Source organism: Brachyhypopomus gauderio, unplaced genomic scaffold (genome assembly GCF_052324685.1).
Source record: "Brachyhypopomus gauderio isolate BG-103 unplaced genomic scaffold, BGAUD_0.2 sc479, whole genome shotgun sequence".
NCBI lineage: Eukaryota > Metazoa > Chordata > Actinopteri > Gymnotiformes > Hypopomidae > Brachyhypopomus > Brachyhypopomus gauderio.
This window is the reverse complement of record NW_027507300.1, coordinates 18,006-32,686: the sequence shown is the minus strand read 5'-3', so window position 1 is coordinate 32,686 and position 14,681 is coordinate 18,006. Positions and strand designations below refer to the sequence as shown.

General features: G+C 43.4%; 1 protein-coding gene across 8 annotated transcripts in view; it reads left to right on the top strand.

Moving 5' to 3' along the window:
* Positions 1-14,681, top strand: part of baz2ba (bromodomain adjacent to zinc finger domain, 2Ba) — a 37,404-nt gene that overhangs the window by 17,528 nt on the left and 5,195 nt on the right. For 6 of the 8 annotated variants that reach the window (XM_076996359.1, XM_076996358.1, XM_076996357.1 and 3 more), the window contains 9 exons: positions 10,794-11,020; positions 11,217-11,291; positions 11,554-11,782; positions 11,925-11,987; positions 12,074-12,218; positions 12,390-13,213; positions 13,345-13,609; positions 13,785-13,940; positions 14,494-14,654. In XM_076996359.1, coding sequence (XP_076852474.1) covers positions 10,794-11,020; positions 11,217-11,291; positions 11,554-11,782; positions 11,925-11,987; positions 12,074-12,218; positions 12,390-13,213; positions 13,345-13,609; positions 13,785-13,940; positions 14,494-14,654 — 2,145 coding nt within the window. The remainder of the gene's footprint in view (positions 1-10,793; positions 11,021-11,216; positions 11,292-11,553; positions 11,783-11,924; positions 11,988-12,073; positions 12,219-12,389; positions 13,214-13,344; positions 13,610-13,784; positions 13,941-14,493; positions 14,655-14,681) is intronic. The other 2 variants (XM_076996354.1, XM_076996353.1) reach the window with 2 other exon arrangements.

The window sequence follows — 14,681 nt, the reverse complement described above, 5'->3', positions numbered from 1 at the left end:
CCAGCTGATCTTTTTGCAAGTGTGGATGTGCACTTAAATACACTTTAAAATCGATTAAAACAACTTGTGCTTAATTTGGTTCATAATTCATCCATGCATTAAATAACTGAAAGTAACTAAGTAACTTTTACTCAAATTACATTTTAAATGAAGTAATTTTGTACTTTTACTCGAGTAAATTTTAAGATGGGTAATTTTACTTTTACTCTGAGTAGATTTTAGGCAAAGTAATGATACTTTTACTCAATTACAATTTTTCAGTACTCTTTCCACCTCTGCTCTATACTGGTGTTTCTAACAGAACCAGGGTACCCGCGGGTCCTTAAAAAGTCTTAAAATGTCTTAAATTTAGTTTTCCATAATCAAGGCCTAAAAATGTCTTAAAATGTCTGGAATTTTATGAGGGGAGGCATTAAATTATTATAAGTGTGTGTTGTTCAGTTGTTCTGTTTTATTTTACCAACGATATGTATATTATCATTTTCGCAACGGCCGTATACTCCGCATGTTAGATGGCGCGATGTGAACTTTGCCGAATCTAGCGCTAGGACCATGCAGAAAATAACCGCTCCAGGGTCCTAGCGCTAGATTCCTAGAGCTAGATTCCTAGCGCTGGAGTATAAGGCCTCAACAACGTCAAACAATCCCCCCCCCCCCCGTTCAACAATTCTCGTTCGCCACGCCAACCCCCCAAACCCCCCCGTCAACGATGTGGAACACACCTGCATCCCCAGTAACAGTATTATTTTTTCTTGCGAGAGGTATTAAAAAGGTCTTAAAAGTCATTGAATTTGAGATTTTAAAATGTGCAGATACCCTGAGAACATACTTGCGTGGGTGTTTATATAAGTGTGCACATGCTACTAAGCTCTTTCTCCAAGGTGGCGATTTTCACAACTCTAAACATGACCATTTATACAAAAGTCATCGCACAAATCCTCAACTCTCACATGAGAATCATGGGCTACAATCTTATAAAGGCCACGCACACACACACAACTGCTCAAACAGAAATGCTCGCGCCACCTCCCAGCAACTCCATCACGCAGTTTATGAAGTCGAAGATCCGCCCCCTCAACCATATTGCGATCTCCGATTGGTCGACAGGATCCACCAGTAATGAGGCAATCCACCTATTAAAACAAAAATAACCCCCAACCCACAAACAAGTCCACAATAGACTTAACACGCTCACCCCGAAGAGCAAACATGTAAACATGTTTGTGATACAACTTCAAACAATACACAAAATCCAACAATACATCAAGCATGTGAGAGTGCATCAGCTATGACATTATCTGTCCCTTTCTTATCCTCGTTATCCTGGACTATAAGAGCCCATCTCATTAGCCATTGATTTTGATTAAACATCCTAGACAGGAACACCAATGGATTATGATCGGTGTAAACAACAATGGGTTGTTTACAAGATAAACCTCAAAATGTTGCAAAGATAACAACAAGGCCAAAGTTTCCTGCTCGAGTGTTAAATAATTAAGCTGATGCTTATGACATTTTATGAAGTAATACAGCACCAGCTCCCACAGCACTAGCATCCACTTCCAGTTTAAATGATTTAGTAAAATCTGGAGCTGAAAATGAGAGCCTTCATATCGTCAAATGCATGTTGACAATCCAAACTCCAATCAAATGATTTTGACTGACTAAACAATGAAGTAAGTGGGCTTACCACTATAGAGAAATTCTTGCAAAACCCTCTATAATAACTGGTATGGGTGTGACGAGACACTCAGCTCACGAGATAAGACACGATATTGGGTTCACAAGAACGAGATGAGACGAGACTTTAAGAACACTAAAATTACAAATTATATGACTGGACAACAGACTTTTATTTAACTGAGTTACACAAGCATTTTGAAATGTTTTATTATAACTCTTAACATGCATTATGTAAGCATGAACTTTTAATAAACTTCCTCTACAAATTGAAATTAAAATAAAATTCCATAAAATTTAAAATAAAATAAATAAGATTAAATATTTCTCCTTTTTTCAAGTGCAAACAATATTACAGTGAGTCCCCGCTTAATGACGGTGTTAGAGACTGAAAAAGTCTGTCGTAAAGCAGTTTTTGTCTTTAAGTGCGACCCTAGATTTAGATACGTGTAACGTGGCTCGCGCCACGGAGCGAGGAGACGGACACAATCGCTGAGATGAGCGAGATTTATTACGGGGAATACCATAAGCAGAGTCGAAAACACAGGCATGGGTCATAACAGGCAGGCAGTCCAGACACGAAATACGCACAGACATATCGGTACTTAAACACGACGGGGGAAACACGGAACAGGCAGGAATACAGGCAGCGGAAACAATACTCACAACTGAACAAATGGATAGACAAAGTACAAGGCACGGAGTAGACAAAATCACGGATACTGGACTGGGGAAATACTGGGACTTTATACATAGAAACTAAAACAAGGAACAGGTGATAACAATGACACGGGGGCGTGGTAACAAACGAGGAATCACGGAGACAACGAGCAGGGCGGGATAAACAGGCAAGAACACAGACACGAGGGAACCCAGAGTGACAGCTACGAGAGGGGGCGTTGCCCTACGTGACAATACGGTTTAATCGTAAATACAGTATAGAAAAAAACTAATGTTCTAAATACAGTATAGAAAAAAAAGAATGTTCTCAGGCTTACAGCGTGAGAAAGAGCAATTGCGTTGCCGAGATGGGCATATCGTACACAACACTCCACTGTGCTGCCACTGCTCCTCCGCACACCGTGCGAAATAAAAAGTCGGTCGTAACTCTGATCCGTCGTTAACCAGACCCGTCGTTAAGAGGGGACTCACTGTATTATGTGCATAACAAAAAGTTCTTCTCTGCCAATACAGAGTGCAAACAGTGCAAACAGAGCCTGACCAAGTATGTCACTGAATTTGCTGCAACTACACTGCCATGTTCATTTTTAAGAATATTTTCACGAGATCTAGACAGACCACATAAGCCCCGAGTGAAGACAAGACGAGCCACAGGTGAGACTGATGAACACGCTTGCTCGGACAACCACACCCACGAAGATCCACAGATGCAGATGTCTAGACATAGATGACATAAGCACACGCCCAAGGGGGAGGAGTCAGGGGCTGTACCATGACAGTAGAAGCCACAGGAAAATTAAGAATGGTTGAAGTTTGGGCATCCACAACCTGTCCACAACCAACTGTTTTTCCCAAATAACTTAATGTTGCCTGAGTGAACTCGCATAGACGCTCAAAAACAGTTCCTAATGTTTCCATATGAGTAGACCAATCAGATGTATAAATCACAAGATCATCCAAGTAAACAGAACAATTCAGCACACCGGACAGCACAATATTCACAAGGTGCTGAAATGTAGCAGGTGCATTTTTGAGTCCAAACGCTATAACAGTATAATGCATAAACCCATCAGGGGTTACAAACACTGATATCTCCGATGCACGTGAAGTCAAAGGCACTTGCCAATATTCTTCTAACAAGTCGAGTTTACTTACAAACTGAGCTGACCCCACATTATCGATACAATCATCCATCTGCAGCAATGGATATGAATCAGAAACTGTCACCGAATTAACGTGTCTATAATCAGTGCACAATCGAAATGAACCATCCGGTTCAGGGACTATTAGACAAGGTGAGCTCCAAGGACTACAACTGGGTTTTGCCAAACTATTTTTAAACAAATACGATATTTCCTCTTTCATAACTTGTCTTTTTATGGCGTGGAGTCGATAAGCGTGCTGTTTAATAGGAGTCGAAGTAGTAACTTCGATATCATGCTCCAACACGGTTGTCTGTGAAGGAATGTCATGAAAAATAGCAAGATACCGATGTATTAACAACTCAAGATCGGATATTTGTTGACCCATCAAATGTCCCAAAAGACCAGGAAGATTTTGTATCGTCTCAGAATTTGGTAACCGACACGTACCTTGACAAACATGACAAGACCGACAAAAGTCCGCAACATCTTTCCGAAGATGAGGCCAAAAAAAATGTATATGCGAGTAAGTTTTAGTGATCCCTAAATGACCTGACCAAGGGTGTTCATGTGCCAGTTGCAATACGTGTTGTCTAAAAGGAGTGGGAACCACAATCTGATAAACACTATGTGCCTCGGACGCAGCTCGAACACATCATGATAAAAAAAAATGCAATTTGTTTGTCAGCAAGACACTCCACACTACGTACATCCAGGAAATATTTTTCCAGTCCAGTATCTGCTTTTTGAAATTCAATAAGCTGATCACGACTCACAATCAGACTAGCAATATCTACCTCCTCATTATCCCCAACATGCTTTGGGTGAAGTATTGGAGAAGCTGACTCAGCAGAATGTATGAACACTCATTAACTAAAAATATCTCGGACAAATCAATTATGTCTTCCAACTTTCGAGCTTTAGCGCGAGCTGGAAACACAGAGTGATCATCCAATTCAGGGTTTTCACTCACAGGGTTATCGACAACCTCCAACACTGGAAACACTTTACCTCCCGTAATGTCATTTCCCATAATAAATGTAATACCTTCAATTGGTAACGAAGGACAAACTCCAACTCGATAGGTACCAGTAGATAAACTCAACGACAATGAAATGCGGTGCAAAGGAACCTTGATATTTCTCATTGCCATACCCCGACAAAACACGTATGAACTGCAAAATGTTTGATCTGAGAAGGGCATTTAACCAGCTAAAACAAAAGATTGCATAGCACCCGTATCATGCAGGATTGTAATTGTATACAGAGTGTGTTCGCTACCTTCAACTGAAATAGTACCTCAGGTAATAAATTGCTGGTAACTTGGGTCTGGCTTACCAGGCACTAAAGAAGAACTCGCTAAACTCGAAACATGCGTCTTTACCAAAGCAGCGCTCTGGTTTTGAGCAGTATTCTGATTTCTCCATTCATTTTTGCGCTTCAACACAGGACAATGTGCTATCAAATGTCCAGATTTATGACAATAAAAACACTCGTCAAATAAACGAACAGGCTGAGTGGATTTAGGTAGTCGTTCATTTATCGTAGGTACCTCTGATTTAATCGCTTTAAACACAGATTTATGCATTAAAACCTACTCATCAGCAAGAATCGCCGCCTCAGGCAAAGAGGACACCTTATGTTCATTAACCCTCATGCCCTCCTCAAATTTTGCACCCTCTGGACACCTTCGTGGCAAAAATGTACACGCACCAAAAAACTGCTCTTAAATCATAATACATCAATATTTTATCTTGCTTTTTTTTTCATAAATCACTTAATCAATTTCAGACCTACTCAAAACTACCAAACATGAAATTATTTTCAGGATTTTAACCCTTTAAATGACAGTTAAATTATTTGAAGTATTGCAATTTTTTTGGAAAAAAACACAAAAAATTGATTATTTTCCATAAAACAAACAGTAGACAGATGGGGCATTGGTGGTAATTAGAGTCTTAGATATGGCAAAGATTAGTAACAAAATTGTTTTGATTGCATTATTATTTTTTATGTAGTGCCAGATTTCATATTTTGCACCCTTTGGACACCTTTGTGGCAAAAATGTACATGCACAAAATCAGCAATAAAATCCTCATATGTCAACATTTTTTTTTTGCTTTTTTTTCATAAATCACTTAATCTACTTCAGCCCTGATCAAAATGATCAAATATTCAATCATTTCCAGAATTTTAACCTTTTAAATGACAGTTTAATTACATGAATGATTAATTATTTGTTTAAAAAACCCACAAAAATTGAATTATTTTCCATATAATAAATACTAGATGGATGGGACATTGGTGGAAATTAGAGTCTTGGATATATCAAAGATTAGCAAAAAAATAGATTTTATTGCATTATCAATTTTTATGTAGTGCCACATATTCCCTCTGAACACCTTCGTGGTCAAAAATGCCCCATTGACTTCCATTGAAACCACGTTTTTTGATCTCACTGCAGTTACAGTATAAAACCATGCATTTTGAAATGTCAGTATTTCATTTTGAAGAAAAGTAGTGAAATTTGACATTTTTACTATATTCCATTGGATTCAGCCATTTTTCCATTTTAGGCTGATGAATGAAATTCTTGTAATTTTGCCAGTTATATTATGGAGTCATGTGACTAACAGGGAAACCCCAAGTGTGTGTGTGTGTGTGTGTGTTCAGTTTAGAAAGAAAGAAGGAATTGAAGAAAGAAAGAACACTTTTGTTGTAATTGTTATTGCTGTCACAAATGTACAATGGAATTAGAACTCTGAATTTCACTATAACCTCTAACCATAACACAACAATACACACATATGGAACAAGAGGCAGCCATGTAAGGTGCCTGGAGAGCCTTTGCTCAAGGGCCCATAGTGGTCCTAATGAGGGTGGGGTACAGATGGGGGCTGACTTCTCTAACCTCTGGACCAACTTTGAGTTTAGCTACTAAAAGTTTAGTTTAGTTAATTTCAAGCAGACCAGCAGGCACTGCAGCATGTGACCTGGTGCTCTCTACAAATACACATGTTACACTTGGTGCAGGTGGTAGAGGACCTCTTCTTTAGGCCTGTGCACAACCAGCACACACCTCTCTTTCTGGTGGCAGTAGTGCCAATGGCTATATCAGTTGTTTCTGTATGAGAAGCAACAGGGGCCTGCAAATCCATCACCATGGCAGCAGCAGCTGCTGTACGTGGAGGGTGCCGTCTCCGCGCAATCTCTGAGGACACCATGGATTTCCCCAGCTCCTCTAAGAACAGCCTCCGTCTGTATGTTCTTTTCTGGTTTCACGAGGGATCCACAGAAGTGAACAGCACAAAAGCATTGAAGGCAGAGATATCGATGCAATTAAAGAAGAGGACAAGAGGTCACCGGGCGGTCCGCCTCCTACAGCTGTAGGAGGTGGACCGCCCGGTGGCCTCTTGTCCTCTTCTTTATATATACTGATATATAACTGATAATTGGCACTACTGCCACCAGAAAGAGAGGTGTGTGCTGGTTGTGCACAGGCCTAAAGAAGAGGTCCTCTACCACCTGCACCAAGTGTAACATGTGTATTTGTAGAGAGCACCAGGTCACATGCTGCAGTGCCTGCTGGTCTGCTTGAAATTAACTAAACTAAACTTTTAGTAGCTAAACTCAAAGTTGGTCCAGATGTTAGAGAAGTCAGCCCCCATCTGTACCCCACCCTCATTAGGACCACTATGGGCCCTTGAGCAAAGGCTCTCCAGGCACCTTACATGGCTGCCTCTTGTTCCATATGTGTGTATTGTTGTGTTATGGTTAGGGGTTATAGTGAAATTCAGAGTTCTAATTCCATTGTACATTTGTGACAGCAATAACAATTACAACAAAAGTGTTCTTTCTTTCTTCAATTCCTTCTTTCTTTCTAAACTGAACACGCACACACACACACACGCACACACACACCTGGGGGATGGTCTGGCTGCCGGTGGATGTGCTGATACCGGGGTTCACCTGGGGATTAACACTGCAGTCGGAGCCTACAATACCAGCATCACTGCTCCGACACGGAATGAAAGCCTGGCATTCATCAACAGACATTTACAGTGACAATATCAAAACCCAGAACTTTCAATTCTACCTTTTACCTAGTCTGATTGTGTGAATTATGTGTGACTTGTGTATTTGTGTGTTAACGGGCCGCCCAATGGAGGATGGGTTCCCTTTTGAGTCTTGGTTCTCCCGAGGTTTCTTCCTATTCCCCACCATCATAGGGAGTTTTTCCTCGCCACTGTCGTCTTTGGCTTGCTCATTAGGGTTCTGGACCCATAGTATTGTTAACCTTGTAAATCCTGTAAAGCTGCTTTGCGACAACTTGAGTTGTTAAAAGCGCTATACAAATAAACTTTGACTTGACACACACACACACACACACACACACACACACACACACACACACACACACTTGGGGTTTCCCTGTTAGTCACATGACTCCATAATATAACTGGCAAAATTACAAGAATTTCATTCATCAGCCTAAAATGGAAAAATGGCTGAATCCAATGGAATATAGTAAAAATGTCAAATTTCACTACTTTTCTTCAAAATGAAATACTGACATTTCAAAATGCATGGTTTTATACTATAACTGCAGTGAGATCAAAAAACGTGGTTTCAATGGAAGTCAATGGGGCATTTTTGACCACGAAGGTGTTCAGAGGGAATATGTGGCACTACATAAAAATTGATAATGCAATAAAATCTATTTTTTTGCTAATCTTTGATATATCCAAGACTCTAATTTCCACCAATGTCCCATCCATCTAGTATTTATTATATGGAAAATAATTCAATTTTTGTGGGTTTTTTAAACAAATAATTAATCATTCATGTAATTAAACTGTCATTTAAAAGGTTAAAATTCTGGAAATGATTGAATATTTGATCATTTTGATCAGGGCTGAAGTAGATTAAGTGATTTATGAAAAAAAAGCAAAAAAAAAATGTTGACATATGAGGATTTTATTGCTGATTTTGTGCATGTACATTTTTGCCACAAAGGTGTCCAAAGGGTGCAAAATATGAAATCTGGCACTACATAAAAAATAATAATGCAATCAAAACAATTTTGTTACTAATCTTTGCCATATCTAAGACTCTAATTACCACCAATGCCCCATCTGTCTACTGTTTGTTTTATGGAAAATAATCAATTTTTTGTGTTTTTTTCCAAAAAAATTGCAATACTTCAAATAATTTAACTGTCATTTAAAGGGTTAAAATCCTGAAAATAATTTCATGTTTGGTAGTTTTGAGTAGGTCTGAAATTGATTAAGTGATTTATGAAAAAAAAAGCAAGATAAAATATTGATGTATTATGATTTAAGAGCAGTTTTTTGGTGCGTGTACATTTTTGCCACGAAGGTGTCCAGAGGGTGCAAAATGCATCGAGCAAGTATGGATGACGTGTAAGAGTAAAAAATATTAGATTTCAAAAATTTTATAAAAAAGTAGATTTTCTGCAAAAATTCATACCACTTGCTGCAACATAGTCAAAATGATAATTAAATGAAAAAAAAAATTTGAAAAAAATGTACAAAAATGCCCGAGGAGGGCATGAGGGTTAAGATACGCAACTACATGCTCAGATAAACAATTTTTAAACTCTTCTAAGAGAACCAGTTCACGCTGAGAAGCAAAATCAGCAAACACTTTGCTTGTGGTGCACCATCTATCCAACAAAATCCCTTAACTTTTCTTATGAGTCCGAAATTTCTGTCAATATGCCTCAGGCACCAACCCATATGCACGCAATATTGCGGTCTTGACTAACTCATATTACAAGCTATCCTGTAAGGGCAAGGACGAACAAACCTATTGAGCCTTACCTATCAATTTGCATTGCAATAGAAGAGTCCAAACCTCTTTAGGCTAATTCAGTGTAGTAGCAATATGCTCAAATACACTAAAATAGGTATCGACCTCAGTTTTCCTAAAATTTGGTACTAAAGCAATATATTTACTCACATCAAATGTAAGTTGACCCCAGTAGAACGAGCAGAAGTAGAAGCAATCAAACCTGCTGTAGGAGGAGACGCTGGGAAAGAAGGAGACAATGTCAGTGTCTGGCTGTGCTACGGTGGAAGCTATCTTCATTGCCTGCAATTCTAACTCCCGTAATCGTTTCTCACGGTCTACCTCAATCTCCATCTTCTGAACAGCCAACCTAAAATCCATTTCCGCTTGACACTCCTGTGCTTTCTCCTGAGCCTGCAATTGAAGACGCGCAACACGAACCTTAACACGGGCCTCATCATGTGATTCCGACAGTGAGGAAGAGTAAGGATCAAAACGAGGCAAGGATACTCTACCAGCTGCTTCTGGTGTAATGTGCTCCTCGACTAAAACAGGTGTAATCACCTTTTCTGAATCTGTCTTCTCCATAATGGTCATGTGAACAGACAGAGGACTACCCACAACACCCAACTCCCTCAATTTAACAACAATTGTATTCCTGATGTCTGCCTTAGTAGACTGCTTAACAAACTGAATACAATAGTGTGCAGCAATCGCCAATAAATCATCCTTTCGGCATTTCTCAATGTCTTCCAAATTAGGAGCAGCAACAAAGGCCCCCATATGTTACGACCACACGATGTCATGGGTCTAGTTTTGGGATGTGGGGCAGTAGCATGTGCGAAGTGGATAGGATGTAATTTATTTAAGAACGTGAAAACCAGACGGATACACAAGAAAACTCTTTATAGCAGAAGAGCCCTAATTATGCAGCAAAACACTGAACAGACACACATGTACATAAATACATAAATAACCACAAACCAACCAACCAAGGAAAGAGCAGTAGACGACACCAAAGAAAAGAAACAAACAAAGTATACTACAGTAAACTAACAAAGCAAGATACTACCTTACTAACAGAAATAAAGAAAATATATCTGCTACTCTAACTAATCTCAAACAAAAATACATACACGTGCCCGCAATCTCCGATTGGCTTGCTATCTGGGGGCTCACTGGGGGCTAGGACTCGGCACTTGTAAAGCTGCTTTGTGACAACAACTATTGTAAAAAGCGCTATATAAATAAAATTTGATTGTTTGATTGATTGATTGGTCGAAAGTATCCACCAGTAATGAGGCAATCCACCTATTAAACCATAAAAGAAAACAACCCCCAAACAGGTCCACAATAGACGTAACAAACACACACACACACACACACACAAAGTTTGGTGTTTGAAACACGGCACACAGCCCTAGTACTGACAACCATCTCGTGTGTGTGTGTGTGTGTGTGTGTGTGTGTGTGTGTCAGGCGAAGTCCATCCTGGGAGACCACCTGACCAACATAGGCCTGAACCGGGACAACGTGTCCGAGGTGCTGCAGCTGTATATGGAGGCCCACTGCTCACACACAGATGTGCTGGCAGAAATGGCCCTCAGCCTGAAGACCAAAGCCTTCCAGGCTCACACGCCCGCCCAGAAAGCCTCCGTGCTGGCCTTCCTGGTCAACGAGCTGGCTTGCAGCAAGAGTGTGGTGAGGTAGGACAGCCTGGGTCATTCAGAGGTCAAAGGAGAGGTTAAGGGAGCGATCCGACATGCTACAGAGATCGCCAGTGTCTTAGTGTATGTGTAAATCAGTGTGTTGCTGTGAAAGGTGTGCAACAGGAATTTAGACCTGTGTGTGTGTGTGTGTGTGTGTGTGTGTGTGTGTGTGTGTGTGTGTGTGCATCTACAGTGAGATTGATAAAAGCCTGGATCAAATGACGGTTCTGAGAAAAGATGAGTGTATTGTGGAGGGAAAACTCAAAAAGTGAGTGTTTGACACAAACACATGCTTACACTCAAACACACACTAAATACTCATGAAATATTCATAAGTAGAAACTCTTACACAAAGGCCAGAATTCATGTACTTTAAACACTCAGTAATTCACATGACTGTAATGTGCTTACACTGATACTTCTATAACGTGCCGCCTTTTCATTGTTGTTTTGCATTTACACCGTGACTGTAAAATTCCGTCGATTCTACAGCGTGTGTGTGTGTGTGTGTGTGTGTGGTTTACCTGTAGACTGAAGACCATCCACGCCAAGCGTACGGGCAAGCGAGAGGGCGGGGCAGGAGGGGAGGAGCCTCAAGCCACAGGCACGCCCTCCACAGGGCCCAAGCGCAAGAGGAAGGGTGGGGACAGCGATGAGGATGAGGATGAAGAGGACGACAGCGATGAAGCAGGAGAGGATGAGGAGGAGGAGGAAGAGGAGGAGGTGAAGAAAGGAAAGAAAGTAGAGACATGTGATGAGGTGAGATCTCGCACGAACCCTCCCTGCATGTCAACAGTAATCATCAGCGTGGTAGTAATTGTGTTTTGTGTGTGTGTGTGTGTGTGTGTGTGTGTGTGTGTGTGTTTGTGTGTGTGTGTGTGTGTGTGTGTGTGTGACTTAGGATGAGGGAGATCAAGCCACGAGTGTAGAGGAGCTGGAGAAACAGATTGAGAAATTATCAAAGGTAAACACATGTACATTATGTCAAACAATCAGACACACACACACACACGCACACACTTTACACTCGTGTGTGTGTTGTGTGTGCAGCAGCAGAACCTGGCGAGGAGGAAGCTCTTTGAGTCGTCCCACGCTCTGCGCTCTATGGCATACGGTCAGGACCGCTATCGCCGTCGCTACTGGGTCCTTCCACAGTGTGGAGGAGTCTTCATCGAAGGCCTCGAGAGCGGTGAAGGTAATCACACACACACACACACACACATATAAATATATGTACTATACAATATATTTTCCACTTCAAAAGCTAGATAATGGCTTTTTAAAGACCATAAACATGAAGCAGACGTCAGAAGTAGATGAAGCATGTTGAAGAAGGTCAGCTGTAGCACGTCTGTGTCTCCTACAGGCTCTGAGGAGCTGGAGAAGGAGAGAGAGAAGCTCCGCAACTTTGAGGCTGTGCAGGTGAAGGAGGAGCCAGAGGAGGAGATGCAGGAGGAGGGGCCACAGGGGGAGGAGCCACGGGAGGAGGGGGCGGAGAGGGAGGGGCCGGAGGGCCAGGTGAAGAAGGAGGAGGACCATCCAGAGGAGGTGAAGCAAGAGGACGAGAAGCCCATGGACATTGAGCAGCACGGAGGCGGAGACGGAGAGGGAGACCCAAGCCCTTCCCTGCCAAAGATCCAGGAGACAGAACCTCAGCAGCCAGACCCCGCCTCCTCTCAGACTCCGCCCCTCAAAGAGCCTCAGATCGGGTCTGACGAGAGCGTGTCCCTCTGCCATACCCCCAACGGCTGCCCAGTGACCATCACCCCAGCGATGGAGGTGCCAGCCTCTCCAACCCACTCTACCTCCAGTCCCATGGTGCCGTGCGACACTCCGGCGGACCCAGCGGCGGCCCCGCCCCCTCAGTTCGGGGCCCTGCCCCATCCGTTCGGAGTCCCTCCCTCCCTACAGCACCAGTCCCAGCTCCTCGCCAACGACCAGCTCCTGCGCGTGCTGACCGAGCGCAGCGGCCACTGGTTCAGCCTCCTGCCCCGCTCGCCCTGTGATGACTCCTCACTCACCTGGCCGGCCACGCCCCCGCGCGCCTCCCCACAGCCCGCTAGCCATGCCCGTGCCAGGAGCCCACAGCCACCCTGCTCTCCCCACCACCTCCACCCTCCCTGCATCTCCTCCAGTCCTCTCCATCCCGTACTGGAAGGATCGGGGAACCACACCATGTCCCCGGCGCAGGTGGGTCCAGACCCGATTTAGCGTGACACGGTCCCGCCCCGGGCTCTGCGGGGCTGCTTAACGTCTCTCTGTCACACACTCGGGCCAGATTCTGTCACGCTCACGCTGATCGTAAGTTTGCTTGTGTGCAGCTGAAGCCCGTAGGTGCTCTGATGCCGTCGCCCGTGTGTGGCTGGGCCGGCGGGGTCATCAGCCCCAAACTGCCCCCGTGCAGCAGCCCGGTGCCCCTGTGCCCATTGACCGAGGGCAACGCCAGCCCCCTGCTGGCCCCCAGCGTCTCCACCAGCAAGAGCGGCTCTCCGGCGCCCCCTGGGGACAAGCTGGTCTCTACACCGTCACCTGCTGTTGACCTGCCCCGAAACCACGACCACCCACAGCCACTACCCATACCAGAGGGTGAGGTTCACACACACACACACACACACACACACACACACTTTTCACACACACACTTTGCATATAGGAATCAAGACCACTTGAAGCGATGCAGTCTTTTCAGACAAACCTCGATCTAACATGAAGCGCCCCATGTATGTTCCTGCTGGGTTCCTCGTGCCCGTGTGCACTGCAGATATGCTGACGGGCTGGTGGAAGGTGACTGACGTGGAGGACCTTCAGACCCTGATGAAGAACCTCCACAGCAGAGGCGTCAGAGAGAGGGCACTGCACAAACAGCTCCAGAAATCCATGGACCTCATCACACAGACCTGCAGCAAGAACCGCGAGGGTAAGAAGTGTGTGTGTGTGTACCACACAGAAACAATTACGTCTAACAGGAAACTATCCCCAAATGTCATATTTAAGAATATTTAAGTTAATAACACTACCTTAATTATGCATTCATTACAGAGATGTGCTGATTCTTCAAAAGCACACGGTGGACTGTGGGATCTATTTTCTCTCTTTATATAGCGCCACCCTCAGACTCACCTTTTCCACACACACTTCACACACTCCTTCACACACACAGATCTTCACACACTCCACTCCATCCTGTCCACAACATTCAGACCATTGTAACTAGAAGAGCAACTATGATTTTAAAGCCCTCAAGCTTTGCTGGAGGACTGGCAGTTATAATTACGTCATTCCCTGCACTGTGTGTTTGTGTGTGTCTGGGTGTATGTGTGTGTGTGTGTCTGGGTGTGTGTGTGTGTGTGTGTGTCTGGGGTGTGTGTGTGTGTGTCTGGGGGTGTGTGTGTGTATGTGTGTGTCTGGGTGTGTGTGTGTGTGTCTGGGTGTGTGTGTGTTTCTGGGTGTGTGTGTGTGTGTGTGTCTAGTAGCTGTGATGGAGGTGTCAGAGCTGGATGAAGGCCAGGTTTCTGTGGAGACACTGCAGGAGTGGTGTGTGGAGGAGCAGGCTATGGAGACCGATATCGCATTACTGCAGCAGGTGGAGGAACTCGAGCGCAAAGTCACGTCTGCCAGCCTCCAGGTCAAGGTAACGTGTGTGTGTGTGTGTGTGTGT